The sequence below is a fragment of the Diprion similis genome, chromosome 12, assembly GCF_021155765.1.
Source record: "Diprion similis isolate iyDipSimi1 chromosome 12, iyDipSimi1.1, whole genome shotgun sequence".
NCBI classification, from domain to species: domain Eukaryota; kingdom Metazoa; phylum Arthropoda; class Insecta; order Hymenoptera; family Diprionidae; genus Diprion; species Diprion similis.
Genome location: NC_060116.1, coordinates 10,765,141 through 10,791,849, shown reverse-complemented (window position 1 = coordinate 10,791,849; position 26,709 = coordinate 10,765,141). Strand labels below are relative to the sequence as shown.

Here is a 26,709-nt window from a genome sequence, read left to right as displayed (position 1 = left end):
GAGAGGAATCGATTAATCGCAGTCCCGATACGCTGCGAGCAACACCTGCAAAGTTACAGCCGAAAAACTGCAGATTTTCATCGTCATTTCTCTGCTGCTGGTCCTAGGCTATTTTTCATGTGTTTCCTGAGTTCCTGGGCGTCGAATTAGTCTAAAAAGCGTCATACGGATCGATTCCCAGACAAAAAATTTTCCGGCCAAAAAAAATCCAAGGCTAACCCCTTTGCATTTTTGGCGAAAATTTCGACGACTTTGAAAAGTGCTGCAATTATCTCTTGAGGGTACTATTCCGACGTGATTTTGCGAGAGGAATCGATTAATCGCAGTCCCGATACGCTGCGAGCAACACCTGCAAAGTTACAGCCGAAAAACTGCAGATTTTCATCGTCATTTCTCTGCTGCTGGTCCTAGGCTATTTTACATGTGTTTTCTGAGTTCTCGGGCGTCGAATTAGTCTAAAAAGCGTCATGCGGATCGATTCCCAGACGAAAAATTTTCCGGTCAAAAAAAATCCAAGGCTAACCCCTTTGCATTTTTGGCGAAAATTTCGACGACTTTGAAAAGTGCTGCAATTAATTCTTTAGGGTACTATTCCGACGTGATTTTGCGAGAGGAATCGATTAATCGCAGTCCCGATACGCTGCGAGCAACACCTGCAAAGTTACAGCCGAAAAACTGCAGATTTTTATCGTCATTTCTCTGCTGCTGGTCCTGGGCTATTTTTCATGTGTTTTCTGAGTTCCTGGGCGTCGAATTAGTCTAAAAAGCGTCATACGGATCGATTCCCAGACAAAAAATTTTCCGGCCAAAAAAAATCCAAGGCTAACCCCTTTGCATTTTTGGCGAAAATTTCGACGACTTTGAAAAGTGCTGCAATTAATTCTTTAGGGTACTATTTCGACGTGATTTTGCGAGAGGAATCGATTAATCGCAGTCCCGATACGCTGCGAGCAACACCTGCAAAGTTACAGCCGAAAAACTGCAGATTTTTATCGTCATTTCTCTGCTGCTGGTCCTGGGCTATTTTTCATGTGTTTTCTGAGTTCCTGGGCGTCGAATTAGTCTAAAAAGCGTCATACGGATCGATTCCCAGACAAAAAATTTTCCGGCCGAAAAAAATCCAAGGCTAACCCCTTTGCATTTTTGGCGAAAATTTCGACGACTTTGAAAAGTGCTGCAATTATCTCTTTAGGGTACTATTCCGACGTGATTTTGCGAGAGGAATCGATTAATCGCAGTCCCGATACGCTGCGAGCAACACCTGCAAAGTTACAGCCGAAAAACTGCAGATTTTTATCGTCATTTCTCTGCTGCTGGTCCTAGGCTATTTTTCATGTGTTTTCTGAGTTCCTGGGCGTCGAATTAGTCTAAAAAGCGTCATGCGGATCGATTCCCGGACAAAAAATTTTCCGGCCAAAAAAAATCCAAGGCTAACCCCTTTGCATTTTTGGCGAAAATTTCGGCGATTCTGAAAAGTGCTGCGATTAATTCTTTAGGGTACTATTCCGACGTGATTTTGCGAGAGGAATCGATTAATCGCAGTCCCGATACGCTGCGAGCAACACCTGCAAAGTTACAGCCGAAAAACTGCAGATTTTCATCGTCATTTCTCTGCTGCTGGTCCTAGGCTATTTTACATGTGTTTTCTGAGTTCTCGGGCGTCGAATTAGTCTAAAAAGCGTCATACGGATCGATTCCCAGACAAAAAATTTTCCGGTCAAAAAAAATCCAAGGCTAACCCCTTTGCATTTTTGGCGAAAATTTCGACGACTTTGAAAAGTGCTGCAATTAATTCTTTAGGGTACTATTCCGACGTGATTTTGCGAGAGGAATCGATTAATCGCAGTCCCGATACGCTGCGAGCAACACCTGCAAAGTTACAGCCGAAAAACTGCAGATTTTTATCGTCATTTCTCTGCTGCTGGTCCTGGGCTATTTTTCATGTGTTTTCTGAGTTCCTGGGCGTCGAATTAGTCTAAAAAGCGTCATACGGATCGATTCCCAGACAAAAAATTTTCCGGCCAAAAAAAATCCAAGGCTAACCCCTGTGCATTTTTGGCGAAAATTTCGACGACTTTGAAAAGTGCTGCAATTAATTCTTTAGGGTACTATTTCGACGTGATTTTGCGAGAGGAATCGATTAATCGCAGTCCCGATACGCTGCGAGCAACACCTGCAAAGTTACAGCCGAAAAACTGCAGATTTTCATCGTCATTTCTCTGCTGCTGGTCCTAGGCTATTTTTCATGTGTTTTCTGAGTTCCTGGGCGTCGAATTAGTCTAAAAAGCGTCATACGGATCGATTCCCAGACAAAAAATTTTCCGGCCAAAAAAAATCCAAGGCTAACCCCTTTGCATTTTTGGCGAAAATTTCGACGACTTTGAAAAGTGCTGCAATTATCTCTTTAGGGTACTATTCCGACGTGATTTCGCGAGAGGAATCGATTAATCGCAGTCCCGATACGCTGCGAGCAACACCTGCAAAGTTACAGCCGAAAAACTGCAGATTTTCATCGTCATTTCTCTGCTGCTGGTCCTAGGCTATTTTTCATGTGTTTTCTGAGTTCCTGGGCGTCGAATTAGTCTAAAAAGCGTCATACGGATCGATTCCCAGACAAAAAATTTTCCGGCCAAAAAAAATCCAAGGCTAACCCCTTTGCATTTTTGGCGAAAATTTCGACGACTTTGAAAAGTGCTGCAATTATTTTTTTAGGGTACTATTCCAACGTGATTTTGCGAGAGGAATCGATTAATCGCAGTCCCGATACGCTGCGAGCAACACCTGCAAAGTTACAGCCGAAAAACTGCAGATTTTCATCGTCATTTCTCTGCTGCTGGTCCTAGGCTATTTTTCATGTGTTTTCTGAGTTCCTGGGCGTCGAATTAGTCTAAAAAGCGTCATACGGATCGATTCCCAAACAAAAAATTTTCCGGCCAAAAAAAATCCAAGGCTAACCCCTTTGCATTTTTGGCGAAAATTTCGACGACTTTGAAAAGTGCTGCAATTAATTCTTTAGGGGACTATTCCGACGTGATTTTGCGAGAGGAATCGATTAATCGCAGTCCCGATACGCTGCGAGCAACACCTGCAAAGTTACAGCCGAAAAACTGCAGATTTTTATCGTCATTTCTCTGCTGCTGGTCCTAGGCTATTTTTCATGTGTTTTCTGAGTTCCTTGGCGTCGAATTACTCGAAAAAGCGTCATACGGATCGATTCCCAGACAAAAAATTTTTCGGCCAAAAAAAATCCAAGGCTAACCCCTTTGCATTTTTGGCGAAAATTTCGACGACTTTGAAAAGTGCTGCAATTATTTTTTTAGGGTACTATTCCGACGTGATTTTGCGAGAGGAATCGATTAATCGCAGTCCCGATACGCTGCGAGCAACACCTGCAAAGTTACAGCCGAAAAACTGCAGATTTTTATCGTCATTTCTCTGCTGCTGGTCCTAGGCTATTTTTCATGTGTTTTCTGAGTTCCTGGGCGTCGAATTAGTCGAAAAAGCGTCATACGGATCGATTCCCAGACGAAAAATTTTCCGGCCAAAAAAAATCCAAGGCTAACCCCTTTGCATTTTTGGCGCAAATTTCGACGACTTTGAAAAGTGCTGCAATTAATTCTTTAGGGGACTATTCCGACGTGATTTTGCGAGAGGAATCGATTAATCGCAGTCCCGATACGCTGCGAGCAACACCTGCAAAGTTACAGCCGAAAAACTGCAGATTTTTATCGTCATTTCTCTGCTGCTGGTCCTAGGCTATTTTTCATGTGTTTTCTGAGTTCCTGGGCGTCGAATTAGTCGAAAAAGCGTCATACGGATCGATTCCCAGACAAAAAATTTTCCGGCCAAAAAAAATCCAAGGCTAACCCCTTTGCATTTTTGGCGAAAATTTCGACGACTTTGAAAAGTGCTGCAATTATTTTTTTAGGGTACTATTCCGACGTGATTTTGCGAGAGGAATCGATTAATCGCAGTCCCGATACGCTGCGAGCAACACCTGCAAAGTTACAGCCGAAAAACTGCAGATTTTCATCGTCATTTCTCTGCTGCTGGTCCTAGGCTATTTTTTATGTGTTTCCTGAGTTCCTGGGCGTCGAATTAGTCTAAAAAGCGTCATACGGATCGATTCCCAGACAAAAAATTTTCCGGCCAAAAAAAATCCAAGGCTAACCCCTTTGCATTTTTGGCGAAAATTTCGACGACTTTGAAAAGTGCTGCAATTATCTCTTGAGGGTACTATTCCGACGTGATTTTGCGAGAGGAATCGATTAATCGCAGTCCCGATACGCTGCGAGCAACACCTGCAAAGTTACAGCCGAAAAACTGCAGATTTTCATCGTCATTTCTCTGCTGCTGGTCCTAGGCTATTTTACATGTGTTTTCTGAGTTCTCGGGCGTCGAATTAGTCTAAAAAGCGTCATGCGGATCGATTCCCAGACAAAAAATTTTCCGGTCAAAAAAAATCCAAGGCTAACCCCTTTGCATTTTTGGCGAAAATTTCGACGACTTTGAAAAGTGCTGCAATTAATTCTTTAGGGTACTATTCCGACGTGATTTTGCGAGAGGAATCGATTAATCGCAGTCCCGATACGCTGCGAGCAACACCTGCAAAGTTACAGCCGAAAAACTGCAGATTTTCATCGTCATTTCTCTGCTGCTGGTCCTAGGCTATTTTTCATGTGTTTCCTGAGTTCCTGGGCGTCGAATTAGTCTGAAAAGCGTCATACGGATCGATTCCCAGACAAAAAATTTTCCGGCCAAAAAAAATCCAAGGCTAACCCCTTTGCATTTCTGGCGAAAATTTCGACGACTTTGAAAAGTGCTGCAATTAATTCTTTAGGGTACTATTCCGACGTGATTTTGCGAGAGGAATCGATTAATCGCAGTCCCGATACGCTGCGAGCAACACCTGCAAAGTTACAGCCGAAAAACTGCAGATTTTCATCGTCATTTCTCTGCTGCTGGTCCTAGGCTATTTTTCATGTGTTTCCTGAGTTCCTGGGCGTCGAATTAGTCTAAAAAGCGTCATACGGATCGATTCCCAGACAAAAAATTTTCCGGCCAAAAAAAACTAAGGCTAACCCCTTTGGATTTTTGGCGAAAATTTTGGCGATTCTGAAAAGTGCTGCAATTCATTTTTGCAGGCCCCATTCCGACGTAATTTTGCGAGAGGATTCGATTAAGCGCAGTCCCAATACGCTGCGAGCAGCGCCTTAAAAGTTACAGCCGAAAAACTGGAGATTTTAGTCGTCATTACTCTGCTGTTGGTTCCACGCTCTTTTGCATGTGTTTTTTGCGTTCCTGGTAGTCGAATTACTCCAGAAAGGGTCATACTAATCGATTCTATGACGAAAAATTTCCGGGTCCGAAAATCGAAAAAAAACTAAGGCTAACCCCTTTGGATTTTTGGCGAAAATTTTGGCGATTCTGAAAAGTGCTGCAATTTATTTTTGCAGGCCTCATTCCGACGTAATCTTGCGAGAGGAATCGAATAAGCGCAGTCCCAATACGCTGCGAGCAGCGCCTCAAAAGTTACAGCCGAAAAACTGAAGATTTCCGTCGTCATTTCTCTGCTGTTGGTCTTACGCTCTTCCGCATGTTTTTTTGCGTTCCTGGTGGTCGAATTACTCTACAAAGGGTCATACTAATCGATTTCGTGACGAAAAATTCTCGACCCAAAACAAAAGTAAGGGTAATCCTGCCGTAGTTACGGTTCAAATTTTCACCTCCTGCAAAAGCGTTGGAAATCAAACCCCTGCCTTTTAATATTTACTACAAATCGAGAGAGCATTCGATAGTGCTCAATCCAAATACCTAACGACATGTTTTCGGTCAGGTAGGATAAAAAAGTCACTCTTTTATATTCTGAAGTTCGATTTTATTCAATATGCTCCAATTCTAGTACAAATTCTTGTGTCTTAGTGTACAGTACTCCATCAAGCTGACGAATATCATTGAAGTTAAAGATAGAGAAAAATACTTAAACATAATTGAATCTTACACAAGAAATATAATAATCATCCAAGATAACACGTGTACAGTTCATATTGTCAGCATAATAATAAACAAAAGTGATGAGACAGTTAATGTCGTAGTTCCATCATACATCTCAAAGATTGGCCTGCATACAGGCGTAAAACACCTGTGTGAGGATACGATGTATGATGTTTGGTACTGCACAGTCTTCACTTCATGTACCCTGTATTGATATAAATGGAATATTGATATCTACTGTGTTTCGATTGTAATGTCTCACATGTGGGCCTTTTGCTGCTCTTGATATACCTTCGCATATTGTAGAATCCAATCACGTAAGAAAGGTTGCACAAATCAATGCTGAGATGACAGCTTCATTACTGCAAAAGTGAGGCTAACGTCTTCAGAACATTCACCCCTTCGGTTATATTAGTTGGAATCTCCTGACTGGTTTCGAAATATTGCTGCAATCATTCTGATCAGCTCCTATTTTCACGTGAGTGCGCCAGGGAAATCAATTGATTATGTACTCAAGTTAATACGATTCACTTCTCGAAAGTTACAGCTTTAAAACAAAATTTTTCTTTTCGTATTTCCTCACCTGTAACTCCAACGATGTTCCGAACCTCATTCTTGGATTTCGTGTATTCTAGACACATCCCAGAGAGGAGTATTCAAATTGCTTCCACTGGGAAAGTAAGTTGGCTTCAACCATTGCCAAAACAGCAACTCGCATCGAGAGTGTCAGACCTACAGATCACAGATATTGGAAGCAACAAGAAGAAGCGAATTCATTCACGCGCATAAATGTCATTAGGTCGAGTCCGCATTTTTGAATCGTTTGTTTTAAATTTTTACACTCTTTTATTAAGTCAAGAACAACTCCAGTTTTCCACCTGCGTGCAGGTTCATTGAAACGGAGAATAACCAAGAGTCAAGGAACATCGTCCTGGCTGTTATTTTCTCACGTTACATAAAAACACCTGCATATTTGCATATACAGCACAGTGTACAAACTTTATTTTCGAAACTCGCCCCCTTAAATTCTGTGTCTGCGAGACCATCCGCACGTGTTTTCTCGCAAGCGTTAAACAACGGCAAACACGGAGTAAATTAGCAGCCCCTGAAAATACTCGGTTTTTGGAGATCAAGGTTTCTTGAGTTTTTCCAGCCTTGCCTTACGTGAAAGTGCAACACAACAACCGTATTTCAACAGCAAATTTGTTGGTTTTATTTTCATCGATATAATTCAAGGATAGTTAGGTTGCATGTGTTATTGATCTAGCTCAGGTAGCAGCAGTTTCGGTTCTACCTCCGCAAGTTGACTGCTTAACAATTAATAAGTGTTAATTACTTCAGTGTAGGAGAGCGAAAGTAGTACTTACTTTCCGGCAATTTACTCCGATTACTCAACTATTTAGTAAGCTATAAATATTCAAGTTTCAGGGACCTCAAACTCCGATGTGAAACCCCTCTATTCATTAATTTCGAAAACGGGGCTGCTCGCCGTGAGCTATAATTATATAAACGCATATTTTCATTGGACATCGAATACAGTTCGATTCACCGGTCTCCAGAAACGGAGTCAGATTAGTCGCCTTTCTTTCATCAGTTGATTTCTCGATTACTCACCTAGGAAAATTATTCATAAGTGTATCAAAAAATTCTAAAAACTCGCAGTCCGTCCATTCGCACATTTCCACTCATAAGGATTACAGGATTATGCTTTGTACGTAAAACATAGACACAATTCCATGAGAATTCACCACTGTGTTCGTGTTCACTGTATCTGTAGCTATACAGGAAAATCGTAAGTTTGATTATAGCCGAGTGTGCTAGATTAAAATTAGCTTTTCCCCTAAAAGCACGCCGTAACCGTAATGGGAAATTTCATACATTTTCATTCGCGTCACAATTCATCAATTACAACCCCTTCTGCACAATTAGCTACTCTGACTTGTTTTACGATCTTTGCCCTAAGAACCCCTTTAGACCTACCGTTTTCAACGGATATTCCTGAACTTTGTTTGCCCACAGTTTCATGAGAGTCGTGTTAAGGGGTATAAGTCAACGTTTTTGTAAACACCTAATGCCAACGTAAAATTACGTCGATGTAGAGTTTGAATGAATTTATTCCAGCATTTTTCAAAATCCCCCAAAAATGGACTGAGCAAATCCAAAAGGTTTGACCTTTCTTTTTTTTTGAGTGAAAAACTTAACGCCTCAGAATCGATTGAAACGAACATTTTTAGACTAATTGAACCCTAAGTATTGTCAAAAAGGCAAAAAATATAAAACAATTTCATGTTTTTTGGTCATATCTTTTGATTTGTTGTTCGCAGCGAGCTGAGACTGCTTCATCTGATAATTTACATCGGTGCTTTATAAATGCTTTTATTATTCAAATAACAATTCGTGCTTTAATACATGTGGAAGATTTTTACTATTAATCTAATGTGTCACCCTAAGTTCTCGATTATGGGGGTTGTGGGCCGGGCTAATTTTATAGTTATATACTCAGCTGAGTGAGTTGAGCATGATAAAGTATAGGTACGTGGACGAGCTTCCAACAATTTATTAAACTTCGTTCAGTCAAGGCTAGGATAAATCTTCAACTTGGAACAAACCAACACAAGCGCCGATGATAATCCAATATCAAACTTCCGTTTTAACAGTTTTCGCTCATTATCTTCATTACAGGTATACACGCCTAGCGCCGTCTAAAGTCTAGTCTACTGATGTTATAGTTGAACAAACTTTACAGTGGCGACAAAATCACAGTATATATGTATAAACACAAGAATATACAGATCCTGCCTATGTTGCCTGTATACAGAATTATTGAATGTGATGAGAAGAAATAAGTAAAAATTTGATCATCATTCGAAGCGGAATACAATTATGATTAACGGCTTTGCGACAAGTGGAAAGTTTGATGTTGCAAAAACGAAGAAAGAATAATCGTTCCCTGCAGTCACGTGATAGCGGCGGTAGCCAACATTAGCCTAATTCACTATCAAAGCCTTGACATCGTCGCGAGCAGCCCGAGATTTATCGTTAGGTCCATCAAATTGTGATATGGCGTTGACCAGGTGAATCAAAAATAAAAAAAAATGGTTGAAAAATCAATGATCTCTGAACTGTTGATCTCGTTACTGCGGGGTTTGGATCCTGAACAAATCCCAACGACACGATCGGTACAAATATCGCCTCAACAAAACGTGAAAACGTAGCAAAAATGCGGATATTTTTTTTTTTTGAATGGTCTTTAGTTCAACAAAGAGGAACGAAATTGTGTGATGGATGATAGTTTGGACGATGGACAGATACGTAGGTTATATGTAAGCTGGGGCCGCCGGGTGGGCCGACGATAAAGAGAAGAATAAACATAGCGGAGTGTTAAGCTTTCTCGTTTATTGAAAATATTTTTGTAAAATGTGTACGTCGGCCAGACCAGCCTAACCGACAAACGAAAACGCTCGTAATAAAATGAAATTGTAGCAAATAGAAAAACATAGCAGAGATATATTATATTGAACTAACAATCATTATTATTTTTACTCTAAGTAAAGGACCAATCAATGATGCATTCGCTTACTTTATAATTCTTAATATATTAATTATATTGTGTATAACAAAGCGGTAACAACTTGTTAATCGTAGGTAACTATTTATGATAATTATATAGTTATTTACTTTATAATTACAATAATTATAATTTAAGGATATTATAACTAATAAATAACAAATTAATAATTTTGATCCGATAATATCCAATAATATATTATATCAACCTCTCTCGCTAAATCATTTATTGTTTTTGCTCATATTTTACGTACTTTTTTTTCAACTTTGTTCTTCTCTCCATTTTCGGTATTAATTATTTAACAACGATTTTATTTCATTATTACTCGTTTCAAGTTAATAATAATAATAATGATATTGATATCAATAATAATAATAATAACAACAACAATAATTATACAAATAATAATAATGTTTATCAAGATTATTATATGAGGTAAACAATAACCGTTACAGTAATAATCAACAATGAAAAATTGTTATTGATATATTTAATGAAACTATTACCTTTGGCGACCTCCGTACGATATACTAATTGTCCGCGAAGAAATTTGAGAACAAGAATGAAAGCAAATTGTATTGTAAAAATTGAAAATAAAGATGATGAAACAAGAAAAATCAATAATACGTAATTGCAACGTCAAGAAATGAAATTATTGGAAATAGTTTACGCTACCCGTGAGATACGGAAGTTTAACGAAATTGGAGAAAAGTTCTGATTACGACTAAAGAGAAATGTGAAATAAACTGGAGAAATGTCATGGTGGTAATTAGTAGTAATAATAATAATAATAATAATAATAATAATAATAATAATAATAATAATAATAATAATAATAATAATAATAATAATAATAATAATAATAACAATAAAAATAACAACAATAACAATAATGATAATAATAACAACAACAACAAATGTGGTTATTATTTATAATATTGTGCAAATAACTCATATTAGTATGTATATTTATTAATTGTGAGAATAATGAATGTCAATCAATGCGATATTTTATTCAGCTTTGCTAAATGTTTTGCGTTGATTCGCGCGTGACGTACACGTTATTTAGTTCTCGCGTATAATAAGTATTTAAGATAGATTTAGATACTTACGGCACTTTGCAGCGATTTAAATCTATAACGAAATATCTATGCAATGGACAAACTTTTATTTTTGTATTAACGTTTCTCTTTCTTCTCTCTCTCTCTCTCTCTCTCCCTCTCTTTTAACTAGAATTGATGATCTCGTATTAATCCAAGATTCATCTAATTGTAAGATCAATCAATCGTGGATTTTTAACTCGTAAACTACGAAGGTTGAGCTATGGCAGTTGCTCGCTTATTTACTCACCGATAGGTTACGATTTCAATGGATCGTTTTATGTTACAAATTTTTGCGGTAATGATTAATGTAAGCCGTTAGCTAATACGATCCCGGTTGGCTCACGAGTCAAATCGAAAAAGGTCCTTTATTTTATGATTGTTTTTTTTTTGTTCGTTTTCTTTTTTTGCTTTTTTTTATTGAGCACCTACGAAGCCCTTACTACTCGTATCGTAATAAGGAATAATTTTGTTTTTTTTTTTACTTTTCATTTTGCATTGCGGTTTACGATATATTATATGTCTTGCATTTTACATCGCACAACTTTTGGGCATTATTATTATTATATTATTATTATTATTATTATTATTATTATTATTATTATTATCAATATTATTAGTATTATTATTATAATTATCATTATTGTAATTGTTATTATTATTGTTATTGTTTTAGTAACATTGCCAGGGGAAGTGTACGATGGTGCAATCAATACTTGCTCCCGAGCAATATATTTTTAGGGGGTGGGATTTGGAGGGTGGGGGTGGGGGTGGAGGTGGGGTCGGGGAGAAGGGAGTAACGTACATATATTCATATGTATATGTATATATTCATATATATACATATATACATATATATACATATATATACATATATATGGATGCATGTATATATGTATTTAACTATATCTTACAATGTACAATATATATCGTCGCGTAAAGGGCAACGTACGTTAAAAAATTTATTTAATTTTTATACACGCAAACTTCCCCCGATCGATGTTACCACAAGTTTCTCATGCCGAGATGAATCGACACTATATGCATTAACGATAGTCTCATTTACGCATATTCTGTATCGTCCTTATATATTCATGATAATGCGATTCAAGAAAGAGAATATTAATATTCATTGCCCACGATGGTGAACACGAACATTGGAAAACTGGGGAAGTCTTGGCTCCAACGTAGGGCTCAATATTCTTTCTCTCGAGTCAGCTTTACATGTGATCTTTTTATTTTCATGTATTCAACTTCGTTTATTTGATTTTTCACTTTTTCTTCTCTCTCTTATCTCAGTTAAACTTAACTTCGCTATTAATATTATTATTGTTATTATTTTTGCTGGCGCTGTTGTTATTATTTTTAGTATTAGTGTCATCATCATCATCATCATCATCGTCATCAACATCATCATCATTATTTGTTTATTTATATTATTATTCATATTATTATTATTATTATTATTATTATTATTATTATTATTATTATTATTATTATTATTATTATTATATGATTATTATTTATATTATTATTGTTATATGTTATTATTATTATTATTACTACTAATACTACTATTACTACTACTCCTACCACTACTACTACTATTAATATTATTATCATTATCATTATTATTTTTCCGAATTTTTTTTTTTTTTATAATGACACTTACATTTAAAGCCCTTGAAAACATCACATCGTAGTTCATTATGACACGCAAAAAATTTGATCGAAATACTTTAGAGAAATATATAAAAAATGGAACGGTGCTTAAAATTGTGGAAAGTTCAGCAGCAGTCGTGGCAGCCATATTAATTAATATTTAACCGTTATTATAGTTCGGTCAACCCGTTAAATATGACACATGTATTTATATAACAAATTTCGCCCCGTGAACCCAAAAATTGCTTACACCGAAATGCCTTGTACATACATACATCGTAATAACGTGTGCCGTATAGTTTCACGCGCTCGTTATTTTCTGTTTTGTTCTTTTTTCTCTTACCGTAGATTTCGACTTTCAACTCACGTTAATCTGTCATTTATCATTCCGATCTACACGTGAAAGATGGTATATACTTGTTACAACTTTTTACACGGTTTTTTTCCAAATCTTTATTTCGCAATATTTGAAGCTTTGTGTCAGCATTGTAGTTACGTATAGCGATGGGGTCCGCGGCAGCTCAGAATTATATGCAGGGAGTACGCGGCGGGCATAATTTTATTGCTCGTTACTCGTGGGGACTCGATAGAAGAAGTCCTAAGACGATTTTTATAAAGTTGAATGCTAGAATATGGATGGAACGGTAACCGGACATAAAAGAGACACTCTGACAATGACAACGCTTTCATTCATCTCGGTTATCGAATTATTTGCACAAATTACAGGAATTCATTTAAATCTAAGGCTATTGGTTGTTTCTCTGATTTCTGTTTTGTTTTTCCTTTTTTTGTTCTTTTTTTCTTTTTGTTTTTCTCTTCCAATTTAAAGCACTCGCCCAGAAGTGAAGCCGATCACGATTATTTCGCTCGTGGGAGGTCGGCGGCTCTCGGTATATACGTACATTTTTTTTTTTTTTTAACTAAAACGCGAATACGAAGATCCAATACTTTATTGACACACTAAGCGACGAGAATATCACGATGTAAGCGATTCGTGTAATCGTGAATTGTTTTTCAAATAATGTTTTTTCATCAACAGCATATTACTTTGACTCGTTTTTAACTGGCTGAAGATGCTGGTGAGATGAATTCTCGTCTTGCGAAAAATTTTCGCGAAGAATTTATTGGGACCGATAAATGATCGATTGCGGCCTCACCTCCATCGGACGAATTTGTAGATCCACACCTAAATGCATTTATATAACATTATCAATAATTCATTAATGCAACGTTCAATAATTGAATAAGAAAAGAATTCGTGATGAAACCCATTGAAAGAAGCGATGAAAATTTGACGCAAGGCGACGAAAATACCCGAATCTATACGGTGTATAGAAAATTTACTATATTTAATTCTCCCGTATTTCCCCTCCCTTGAAATTTTATTCCATTCTTTTAATGTTGATTAAATTTTCTTCATATGCAATAGGTACGTGGTTACCATATTAAATCATCGCGGGCTTTGCTTAAAACACTTTGACAAGCGGACTCGACACCAATAGTAATTAGTAATTTGTACGAGTAATTTACAACGATTCCTCTTTTGAGCTTTCTATAGCTTAAATTAATGAACATCTTTGTTTTAACCATTCGAAACACATTATACTCGGTTGTCGCTTCGCGTTTTCCCCTTTTTCCAATTCAATCGCCATTCACCACGCCTCGCTGAGGCTGTAAACAAATATCCTCCGCCTCAGCTCGCGCGTTTCTCTATCCGCAGGAGCACTTTAAATTGCGACATTAAGAAACTACGAATGTAAGTGGAATTTATACTGCATGAGTACATACGGAGCAGCGATCGCCTCGTTCTCCAGAGCGTGACTTGTTCAAGCTTATCGTTAAACAAATTCTTCGCTTTAAAAAATTGCTTATTTTATTTCAATGATTTGCTGCTGGGGAAAATTTTCAACGAGGCTTTTCGTTACTCGTATGCGTATGCGTGGGTGTGTGTGTGTATCTGTGTGCGCGTGTATGTGTAACAATACTTCATTTCCATTATTATAGCCTGGTCCTGCGGATGCTGGGCCGCAGGCGAGGGCAATCCTGACCGAGAACAGATACTTCGGACGTGAAGAGTGTGGTCCTGCGGGAAAACAGGGCTACACTAACTACGGGAACCGAGCTCTCGTCCGCGGCCCTTCCACGTGTGTGTGAGTGTGTGTGAGTTTCATTTAATGGACCACCTCGAAATCCTTACGTGTATAAATATCAAGGTCCAACTCGTGCAATTATTATAGTACGATTTTCGTTTAAAATAAAAATTTCCCTCGTTAATTTTCAGTGTGTCTCGTATAGTACCTTCTTTTTTTTTTTTTTTTTACTTTGTTCTTCGTTTTTTCTTTCTTCTCTTCGCCGAAATTTTCTACCAGCTACTTCCTATCTTCTCATCTCGTTACATATTTTCGGGACACGCAACGAACGTTGTCGTCTGTCGAATATAACGGGAAACTTTTAAATACGAATTTACATTTATACGAAGGAATGTGTGTGTGTGTGTGTGTGTGTGTGTATAATGTGTAATGCGTATATAATTAATTATAATTTAAATGATGCTTATTTGAATGAGTCTGTTAAGTTATTTCGTACTCTTGAAAATTTGTGTCGGTTACTCGTTTTTAGTATGTTTTTTTTTTTATACATGGCTATAATGAAAGTTAATTTTAATACAATGAATTTCCCTCTTACAGCTCTCTCTTTGTATCTCTGTCGCTCTCAGTTCCTTTTCATCCTACCACTTTACATCGACAATTACTATATTATTACTTTACGATTTGTTTTCATTCCAAATAATATCCTTACATACATATATATATATATATAATATATATCTGTCTTTCTATATCTTTTCTCACACAATATATTCTCACTAACTTTTTTTCTCTCGTTTTCCCTGCCTCACATTTTTTCTAAGCTTTTTCAATTACATAACAAATAAGCTTCTTTTCGTATGTATAATAATAATAATAATAAAATTTTTTTCGTTTCCTTTATTTATTTATTTTTTTTCTGGTTTTGTTTCGTATTTAATAATTTATTTATATGCAGGCGATTGTTATTGGTTATATAATAATAATAATAATAATTTTTTTATTAAACTCTTTTCTTTAATTTTAATTAACATTATTGTATTTTATTCTGAAGCCACCTACAACGTGTTTTAATGTGTGTTTTGTATTTCATCGTATTTTTATTTATTCATTTTTTGTATACCTTTTTTTTTCTAGTTTTGTTTTTTGTTTAATCAATTTATTTTGTAAACGTGTAAATAGTTATTTAATTTGCGGCATCCTCACGTCATCCCCCCATCGTAGGGGCGTAATCGCACCCACACCACGCGAACGGTAACAATGTTATGACTACTGTTTTTATTATTATTTATTTATTTATCCTTATACTCGTTGATTTACAATATCCTTTCGCACCACGTCCAGCGTCCTCCAAACTCATCCTTCAGCCCGCACTTTGATTTTTCAGTGTTCCAACGTTTAATCGGCGCATCAAATTCGCACCCCCTCCCATTATCCTTGTCATCTTTTTTTCTTGCTCTGTACATCACATCTTCTTTATACCTTTTCCCCGTATCACTCACTCGCGAATGAATCAGTTCCTTTCTCCTCTGGTTTTTATCAATATTGTTAATATTATTATTATTATCATTATCATCATCACCGTCACGTTCGTCTTTCCACTCACACACGCAAATGAAAGATCAAATTCGTAATAATAGCAAAACGAAAAAAATTAAAAAAAAAAAAATACATTAAAGAAATATAAGACTTTAGAAAATAAACGACGATATAATATGTGTATATATAGAAGAATTGTACATGCGAGTAAATTTATATGTATAGGAGTGCAATTAGAAAAAAAGCCGATACGCTGCAGTGTGTTATATAATAGGCTGTTTAATGAAGTGGGATATCATTCGGTCGGAGAGGAGTAACCCTTGTAACGCCGCTGCATATGTAAGTACCAAATTGAGTTGCAGAATCAGGTGGTGGGATACACCGCCTGATCCCGTAACTTTCGAACATGTGATTCACTCCCTTCGGCGCATCACTGTCTTCAATTATTATCCATCGACACTCAGCAGTTACAATTTAAGGCTCCAAGTCAGGCGAATATTACACAAAGATTTATATGATTTGTTATCAAGTACGTTGATTATTTCATCGCAAGCGATTGCGAGAGCTTGTACATCATTTTCAACGGGTCTCTGTTTCTTCTCTTATTTATTTATATATTTTTATTTTCAATATTCTCATTCTTTTTTTAATTTTCGTCTGCAGCGGGAGGGAGGAGGCCATTATGTTTGTTTGTTAGACGTTGGCACCAATCCTTTTGACAATGCACAGTTGTGGCACCGAGCGTATATACTTAATAATTCATGTACGCCCCGAATCAACAGCGAGAGAAAATCGACGGATGCATATTGACCAACGAGAACGCGCAGGTCACGATTCCTTTCGGGGAAGTTTATGCAATTTGCTGATAGTCCAAATTATTTATCAAAGGAATCGTGACGTCAGTCATACTCGGTGATATCAATTAGTTGGCTCAACGGCGAAGCGAGAGACGAACGAAGAAGTCGATCGGAAGTTGTTCCACCACCTTCGGTCGTCGTCGCGATTCCTCCATCAGCATCCTAATCACATTACCTGATCGATTCTCGCCGATCGATCGGCCCACGATTCATTTCGCACTATTGAATCATCCAACATCCTCTTATATCGCTCGCGGTATCATGCGTATAATATATAATATATAATATCGGAACGATTCATCAAACGGCAGCAGACGACGGCCGATGCAGACGATTAAAGGCAACTAGTTGGAGGATTAATTTTTTTTTCTTTTTTTTTTCTTTTTGTGTGTTTTTTTTTTTTTGTAATTTTAAATTCCTTCGTTCGAATATCGTTTTTATAATTTCTTTGTTCACTTCATCGCAGTTAGCAATAATATTCTTATGGATTTTTGTTTCCTTCTCTTTCTTTCTCTTTACATATGCATATTTTATATATATATATATATACACATACATATGTACATACATATACATATATGTATATATTTGTATATACATATAAACGTGTGTGTGTGTGTGTGTGTGTGTGTGTGTGCGTGCGTGTGTGTATGGCTGTGTATATGTATATATGTTTATACAACTATAAGGCTGTTAAATAGTATAAATATAACGCGTGTGAGGTGTTTTTCATTAGTGTTAATTAATAATTGGGAGGAGGACGCGGCCGCGATCAGACATCCGCAGTGCGCGAGGTGACGCTGGGCGAACGACTGTGGATGACGACCCGATGCCCGTTCTTTGTGACGAAACCGTCGCTCTCGACGAGGACCGCCGTCTGCCGTCCCCGGGGGTCGGTGTCCGGGTCGTCGCTCTCCTCGCTCGGCCCCCCGAGCCTTTGCTGTTTGTGCTTGCGCCAGGCGTTCTGGATCAGGCGAGCGCAGTACTCTTCACGCTGACGCCACAAGGTCGAAGAGACGGGCTCGTAGCCCGCCTCGTCCGGTCTTGCTTGCACCTCGCCGAGTTCGGTCGTCTCCTCGATAGGGTTGCCCTTTCTCGCGAAGAAGTCCTTTGTGAGTGCATCGAGAATGTCCACGCAAAACATAAGGTCACCCTTACATATGGGGATATCCATCGACACAATCTTGTACTTGTTCGGCTTGTGTATCTGCAACGGCGGCTCTAGCACGTCCAGGAAGTCCGAGAGCTGCTCGTATCTTATGTACTGGGTACCGTCAGGGTCGAATTGTTGCCATATCTCGTAGTACATGTCGTAGTCGTCGTCGGTCAGACCCTCCTGAACGTCCTCCGTCGCTTGGGAGTAGTTCTCGAGGATCACAGCGATGTACATGTTTATCACGATCAGGAAACTTATCACCAGGTACGAAAGGAGGTACGCGATTCCTATCGTCGACGAACCGCAGTTGCCAGGATAACCGATCTCGTTGTTTGGCTCCTGGCAGTCTTCCTCGTTTATTATACCGTCCAGCACCCCGTCCCAACCGGCTGAGGTTGACATCTGGAAACGAACGGTGAGTTAATGAAACATTTATCTACTTTTATTCATCGCTATCTTCTCCTGGTATTTGCAATCATTTTTCGTTCTTATTTGTGTGTGTATCTTTCCACGTCACTCACCTGGAACAGCAGTATCATCGACTGCGTGAACGTCTTGAAGTTGTAGACGTCGTCAAGGCCGCTCTTGTCCTTGACGTGCATGAAGAAGGACATTCCGAATATGGCGAAGATGAACATCACCAGGAAGAGGAGGAGACAGATGTTGAAGAGCGCTGGTAGTGACATGGCCAGTGCGAAGAGCAGTGTTCTTATGCCCTTGGCTCCCTTGACCAAACGAAGTACTCGACCAACTTTTGCCACTCGAACGACACGAAGTAACGTCGGTGAGACGAAATACTTTTCGATTATGTCGCTGAGTACCAGACCTAGGGAAATGCGAGCAAAACGAATCTTAGCGAGTTGGCAGGTTGAAGATGTTTAAGGTTTTGCATGCCGCTATCTCTCACGATGCAATTAAGTATTTTCATAACAAGGGAAAAAGGGACGATGAGCTACGGACTGTGTTGCTTATGTGTGTGCGTTGTGCTTTGGTTTATTTATAGTTCTCTTCAATTTTTTTACTTGATACCTTCTGTTTTTTTCTTGGCTATTTTCTGTAGAGTATTAAGGTTGATTATGATTAAGAAATAGAAAAATCATGCCTCTCGTCTACGGTGCTTTGGATGAAAATGAAAATTACTTCTGGTCTCTGCTAGATAAGCAATGGTTCGACGTAAATTTGACGTTTAATTATTCACAGCTAGTTTTCTGTCCTTTTAAATGACCGAGTGATCATATGATATTCGTTGAATACGTCGAACCATCCTGCTACTCTATTTAGTCTATAGTAGCATTATAAAATGGAAATATTGTGTGGCAATATTGTCGAGGTGTCAGTTTAGGCTCATGAATTATATACTGTGTATAAAAAGTGTTAGAGAAAAAATTTATTACTGAAGAACCAACCATGCCTTACCCGGCCCTTTTCATAGAACTGTAATTTTTACCTCACCTCGCATCAAAGGTTTGAAATTTCACAAGAGTAACGCATAAGTTACCCGTCTCATTAAACATTTATATATCTCTCGTAGACGCAGTAGTGCAGGAAGCAGTTGATTGAAGGTTTACGAGTGACGCGGGGTTTTTTGGGTATTGAATTGGGTACACGGTGAGTGGGGAAAAACATCAATTTGACATCAATGTAAGGCTACATAGCGTAATGGCGTCCATCAGTCATTGCAACCCAAGTGAAACGGGACCCTGAGCGCTCGTATCATTGCTGTTTATCATTTCAATATTGTGTGTAGCGTGAGAGAGAACGAGAAAAAGAGAGGAAATGTGATACGTGGTAAATGAAGTTTCAGCATATTCTAGCTATGGTGATCCTAGCGATCAATAAACTCGGATGCACTACGATATAGCGAGGTAAAAACAGTTTTCATCGCTTATAATAATGTATGGTAATAAAGTATGGTGTAATTGGCACGTCGTGAAGAGCGATCAGGGTTCATTTGACATCTGAGCAATTTCATTGGGGTCATATGACTGATGTTATCATTACGGTACATTACCTAATATTGATAATATAACGACAACAAAATCAAACAGGTTCCATGGCTCCTTGAAATAGTGGTAACGAAGGGCGAATATCTTCATCAGACACTCGCTGGTGAATATCACTATGAATATCATGTTTAGGTAATCCAGCACATCACTGAATGTTTTGCTTTGCTGGTAATGATCCAGTGTCATTGTCAACATGTTCAGTCCGATAAACAACATGATTATCATATCAAACTTCTTGTCCGTCACTATTTCGAACACTATCGCTTGAGGTCTCCACTGAAAATAAAAGAAAATAACAACCGTTAACTCGCTTCGAAATAAATGTCATATAATACATATCATCGAGGCGACAACCATACGTTACAGGGTTGACAAATGATTTGGGAAAAGTCATAGGTAATCTACTGACTATCAAGGGACGTGTGTCTTTGCTATGCGTGAAATACATATGTGGTTGTCTACATCCGTTATTTGTAGGTATCTATTCGCTACGTGAAAGTCGGAAAAAGTCATATCTACTTGTGGCGTGAAACTTTATAAAAAAATACTTGCAACTTTACTGCAAAGTATTGATGAAACATAATTAATAAAATTTTTTCCACCTTCGTGAGATACACGAAAAATATCACAGATAAGTCCTGAAGAATTTATAGAAAATGATTTTCGAGATTCAGTGACCATCACTTACCCTAGGACGTGGTATAGCCTTCAATGGTTTTTTGCTTCCCATTTTCTTCATGGCGTTGTAGTACTTCTTCTGATCCTCAGTCATGAACATTTCCAATGATCCACCAGCCTTCTTCTTCTGCTCGTTAAAGTTGTCGATGATAACTCCGATAAACAAATTCAGAGTAAAGAATGACCCGAATATAATAAAGAAGACAAAGTAGAGATACATGTAGATGTTTGTCTCGCGAATCGGTTGTTTATTCACCTGTAATAAAGATTCAAACTTCTATAAGCACTTTTTGTTACTCGCGTTTCCCCCTTACTCTCTGAGAGCGGATTTAATCGATAAGCGATTCAATTTTTACTATAAATTGAGCTTTATTTCTCATGAGTTTTCAATGCTTACGTCTCTCGAGTCGATCGCATCGTTCATTATCTGTATCCATCCCTTGAACGTTGCCACCTGGAAAAGGCACAGGTAAGCTTTACCAACGTGGTCAAAATTCATCGGCGAATTTTCCCAGGTGTAATTTTCAGCTATACAAGCATTTCTGTCTGGTATTATCTCGTGACTCAGCGTCGTCTTGTTTGCATCCACACACTGGAAAGAAAAACGTCGAGGTTTAAAACGCTGCGTGAATTATATTAGGACCAATTCGTGCCGATGACCGTTTAAGCTTACCTTGAAGTACTTTCCAGCAAATAGCTGAACCCCCATTATGGCGAAAATCAACCAGAATATCAGGCACACCAGCAACACGTTGAAGATAGACGGAATTGCTTGCACCAAAGCGTTTACAACCACCTACAAGGTACAATTTATTAGTAAGATTTACTGGAAACCAACACGGGCTATGCGCTCTAACGTTGGACTAGTTGCAATTGAGAGTTGAATTTTCATGAATTTTCAAACTTCACGACGTGAGAGATTCAGGCAAAGTTATATTTCAGTTCATAATTGCGAATTTTAAATCTTCGAACATAGGTCGAACAGTCGACGCTGGTCTTGTTTCTTTTCTTTTCTTTTCTTTCCGTTTCCTTCCGGAATACAAGTTACGCGAAGGATGAAAATTCACTGTGTATTGAACAATTCGAAAATATGTATATTGAGATCAATAATTATCGAAACTGACATTCTCAAAAACTCATACTATGCACTGCAACCCTATTGGTCTACGCTGCTCTGATTTGTGTTTTCCTAATTGCCTCTAATGTACGTGCATTTTTTCTGATTAAACCAAACCTCGGCGTGTCAAACTATCGGCCATAATCTTTTGTGCTCTGATGGAACTAGGCCCACGAAAAATAATTGTGCTAAAATTTTTAAAATACTAAATTTGCGAATAATTCTTGCGTGTATGTTACTACGATTCGTTAAAATTGCAAAACAATAGACTATTTCAGAATGCTGCAATAATTTATCAAAAGCTAAAAATTCAATTCTGCGATTCTCACAAGGCTCAAAATCAATGACTGAATAAAATACAAGTATAATCTCATTCGTACCTTCGTCTAAACGGTTACTAAATTGATTTGGTTATTCTTAACTATTGTGCGACAAGCGATGCTCTATTTTTATATGGATCTGCCTGCTCAATGGTCCTTTTTACGGTCTCGCCACGTGACACAATTACCGAAATTCTATCAAGAGCGCAATAAGCAGATGAAAAATATTTTCCTCTTCGTTAATTTTCAATTAAGCATGTGTCTGTTTCGAATTAAACAAGAAATAATAAAAATAACTTTTGATTACTCAACAATAACGTCAGATACGATTCTTTTCAGAGCAAACAACTTTTCGTTGCTCAAGCTCTTGTCTTTGATATACATAATCAACTCTCCCGAGATTACGGACATATACAAACAAGACACATTCACTTCAAGCAATGCTAAGGCCCACTAGATGCAAGCAGAAAGTATCATGCGACAGAATAGAGAATCTCAGATAGATTTGAAGTATCAAAGCCAGTGTGTCATGCGATTAATCGGCGAGTTTTAGAGTAAAAAGGGCTTGACGTGTCGGGGTTGGGCATGAACGTGATTCTTAAATCAAATGTCTCAGCGACCTTATTATCACTACATATGTCATATTTCGGGTACCTAAACATGAATCTATTCGAATAAGGTTTGAACAGAAAAATAAAATGAGATCTAATCAGCTGCTATTGATCGGTTTGTGAAACTCTGTGATAATTGAATGTTTGAATATTTTGTAGTTGTTTTTTTTTTTTTTTTTTTTTTTTTTAACTTTGTTTCTTTATCTTCTCTTCTAAATTATTCAATGACGCAAATGAAACGTGTTTTATGTGCGTGTGTGTATATTGCGATATATCATCTATTTGTCTTAAGCTATGTATGTATATATAATGCATTCATTCTCATTGTTACATAATTATTGTATTTTCATTAACCAGCTTGCGTTTGACGAGAAAAATTATCAATCAAATCGGCGCATCACAAGTTTAATTGAGATATTGCAATGTCGATGTGAACAAAATCGAATACGCGAGATGGATAATGATTTTCGATAAGATAAAAAAAAAAAAAAAAAAATCTTCGTCGCTCGCAAGCTTTGCATGTAAATATACTCGACAGAATACAAAAAACGCTGGACAGCTTTGAAGCAAAACTTTGAAATTTATATATTCACCAATGAACATGCCACTGAAATTGAAGCGAAATATACTTGAAGGTGTCCAGCGTTGTGCCATAACGATATTAAATGTAAACGTAGCTTTCGCCCTAGGGGCGCTAATCTATATATATATAATATATTTAATATTTAATATGTAAACTATAATATGCGACAAAATGAATGATAATATATGTCACTACGGCAATAGAGATGACATCAAAAAGGAACGTCGGAAACTATTTATCAACAATATACGTGACGGGTGAGAAGAGACTTGGACAAGGTCAGCTGAGACGCTTCGCACGCTACATACCCGCATCCCCTGCATTCTAGACATCGCCCTGAGCGGTCTTAGGGCTCTTAGGGTCCGCATTGTTTTGAAGGCTTGAATTCCCCCTGCGCCACAGAGCGACGCTACGAAGTTAATGAGGGAGACCTGCAGGCGAGAAACAGTCATAGCAAGGTAGAAGCTACGCAGAAGTCAGAACTAAAGTTCGTTCGGTATTTCACGTCCTCGTTAATTCACGTTTCATACGATTTTTTTACTTCTATCTTCTTTCCTTCTTTTTTTCTTTAATTTTTTTTTTTCCCCCTTGCCATCTTTCATCACTCAAATTTTCTGATCAATTATTAACAACAGTAACAGGAACAATTACAACAAGTAAAACAGTTGCACAGACGATCGGTGGTGAAATGTCAAATTTTTTCGTCACATGAGAAGACGACGAAGTGGACGAACCCGGCGGCGGTTACGTTATATATATATATATATCGGTATAATGTATAAGTAGATACGCTGGTTTCCTAATTTCCTTTACTTCAGATTTATTGTCATAATGATTAATTATTGTTATTATTTTCATAATTGTTCATTATATTAAATATTTAAATGTCTGATTTTAGTTGGAACTCTAAAAGTATAGTGGTGTCAGGGTCACCAAACTGTAGAAAATTAGTAAGTAGAATACAGAAAATGACAGTGTAGCAGCAGCAACAATCAGGAAACGATTATATATATGTATGTATACATGTATATAACCATATGCATACATATATGTTTATATGTATATACACATATATAACAGACGAGAGACAGAAATGTACAGAGTGTTTGTTATTTAAAAGACAACGAACAATCGGCTCCATCCTGAAACAGACTAAACATTTCGAAACCACTGCGAAGCTTCCACGTTAAGCGGTCCAAATTTAACAAACGAAACGGGCGTTTTTTTTGGTTTTTTTTCACTCATGAGAACGTGGTTAAATTAAAATTTATATATATATAGAATAGGATTGAAACGTAAGTCACTATTAATTGCGAGAAAAATATGGCGAAAAATTGTTAGTCTCGAGAGGTCCGCGTACCGTGGAAACGCAGATCGACGCCAACCGTAAACAGATAAATGCGACGAAGATGAAACATTTTTCAAATATCCATACAACGCGTAATGTGTATAATAATTTTGAGATCGAGCGATAATATCAACTAGGAGAAAAAATTGAAGATTTGATTTTCTTTCTATCTGTAATCGGCCGGCGTTGGTTATGTAATAAGGAAGGCTAAGTAAACACACTCAGGGAGCTTGTACGTTACATACAAAGCATACTTTCACGGAGCACAACAATTATTTGATATGAAAATTTGTATATAGAAAAGGCGTACACGGCATAGCTTAGTACGACAAAGACTCCAGTACCAGTGCAGACACCAAGTAGATTGAATTTGGACGTCAGTGTGCCGCCGCACGCCATAATTAAGCACACCACGGTATGCTACAGTGTAGCTGGGGATCTCGATAATGGGGATAAGCTGAAGCCAAATTTGCTTACAGATCGTTACGACCGCCAATTCTACGTGGCACTCGGCTAATTCATTGACTAAGTATAGACGAACGCGTAATTTCTTACGACCCGACAATTTTCCTCCTACTAAATTTCCGATTTCCTCCTAGAAGTTCAGCAGCGGCAGTTGACTGTTAAAATCAAGCGCCACAATCAAGCTTATCGTTATAGGCCTTAAAACTGTGATCCGTTAAACGAAAGCCAGAAGAACTATATTTTACTGCAATAACGTGCGAATGTCACCGTGATGATTATCAGCGTTCTTATTATTACTGTCATTCTCATTGTTATTCAAGTATGATGAAATATATATGCATATTATACGCAGCGTAGAATTGAACGTCAGACTTCAGTTGTTATTCGTCGTTCGATCTGTGGTCTTTGGGATTAAGTTGGAATTTGGGTGAAACCGGAGCGCGGGAATCGGTTGGATATTTTCATCCTCGTTGTACCGATGACTTACTCTCATTCCCTCCCAACGAGAGACTGCTCGCAGAGGTCTCAATGCCCGAAGAGTTCGCATTGAGCGGAACGCCGGGATGTCTGCTGCACCGGCCCAGATTGCTCCCAAGTTGATCAGTGATAGCTATTGTCATTAACTCATACGTTATACATTTTAATATACATGTGTGTACGTACATATATATATACATATTTCTTTATATATATATATATGCATGTACATCAAACACACACTTAGGTATAGGTATATGTATATCAAGAAATGGCCGTATGCGATCGAACGATCAACCTCAAGTTGACGTTCGCTCCTGATATTGTTCTAGTTGCTGTAATGACACAACCATGGGATACTTGATCAGTTCGAAGATTTTGCAAAAGTTCGACAAAAGTTGAAAAAAATTCATTACGACAGTAGAGTCTGATTCGCGGATGATTTGGACGATCGCAGAGTCTTCGAACTGATTCACAAATCATGATAAGTAATCGTTGAGAGTCATTCGAGTTATCGCATCTGTATCGCCTACCGTAGACCTGGAATATTATCTGGAAATATATACTTACTAAAAGACAGTATAAGTATGAGAACTGAAAAATATATGCTAGTGACATTTTATCCAGAGAGAATTATTGTTCATTTATAGATATAAAGACTGCAGGATGAAACGGTGAAAGAATAAATTTCCCCTCGGAGTAAAATATTTGTGCACAAGCTTTACGAGACTTAAAGACGAGTTTTATTTTCCATGGATAAAGCCGACATTGATCTTGGCCTCTGACGTCAATTTTATATTCTATTAACATTGAGGTTTTTATTCGTTTCTCTTATATTCTTCCACGGCGTCTCCGCACGTCAACGAACAACGGTATTATTTATCACTACTGAATCTCTTACCATTACGATGATGAAATCAAGCCAGCACCACGCGTTGGTGAAGTACTTTTTAAATCCCAGGGCAAGCCATTTTATCAACATCTCGATGAAGAAAATCACGGTGAATATTCGATCCATGTAGTACAGTATATCCTGGAGAATCGGTCTGGACGAAAGATGGACGTCTTCCAACGCCTGTCGAGACAAAAATAGACGTAAACGTGTGAATTTAAAATTCCTTTCATCGATGTAATTTCGCAC

The 26,709-nt window shown here is 37.7% G+C and overlaps 1 protein-coding gene and 1 long non-coding RNA gene across 19 annotated transcripts in view; both read right to left on the bottom strand.

Moving 5' to 3' along the window:
- Positions 1–10,456: 10,456 nt before the first annotated feature.
- Positions 10,457–15,311, bottom strand: LOC124413448. The gene is made up of 3 exons (XR_006929873.1): positions 14,310–15,311; positions 13,282–13,284; positions 10,457–10,766 (listed from the first exon to the last, which is right to left on the bottom strand). It is a non-coding gene; the product is annotated as an uncharacterized LOC124413448 (long non-coding RNA).
- Positions 15,312–17,377: 2,066 nt separating this feature from the next.
- LOC124413446 (sodium channel protein para) overlaps positions 17,378–26,709 on the bottom strand; it is a 35,089-nt gene continuing 25,757 nt past the window's right edge. For 15 of the 18 annotated variants that reach the window (XM_046894014.1, XM_046894015.1, XM_046894018.1 and 12 more), the window contains 8 exons: positions 26,470–26,643; positions 23,587–23,709; positions 21,321–21,443; positions 21,045–21,239; positions 20,658–20,903; positions 19,975–20,245; positions 18,485–18,789; positions 17,378–18,365 (listed from right to left, as the gene is read on the bottom strand). In XM_046894014.1, coding sequence (XP_046749970.1) covers positions 17,580–18,365; positions 18,485–18,789; positions 19,975–20,245; positions 20,658–20,903; positions 21,045–21,239; positions 21,321–21,443; positions 23,587–23,709; positions 26,470–26,643 — 2,223 coding nt within the window. In that variant the 3' untranslated portion in view covers positions 17,378–17,579. Of the gene's footprint in view, positions 18,366–18,484; positions 18,790–19,974; positions 20,246–20,657; positions 20,904–21,044; positions 21,240–21,320; positions 21,444–23,586; positions 23,710–25,578; positions 25,702–26,469; positions 26,644–26,709 lie in introns of all 18 variants that reach the window. The other 3 variants (XM_046894022.1, XM_046894029.1, XM_046894031.1) reach the window with 2 other exon arrangements.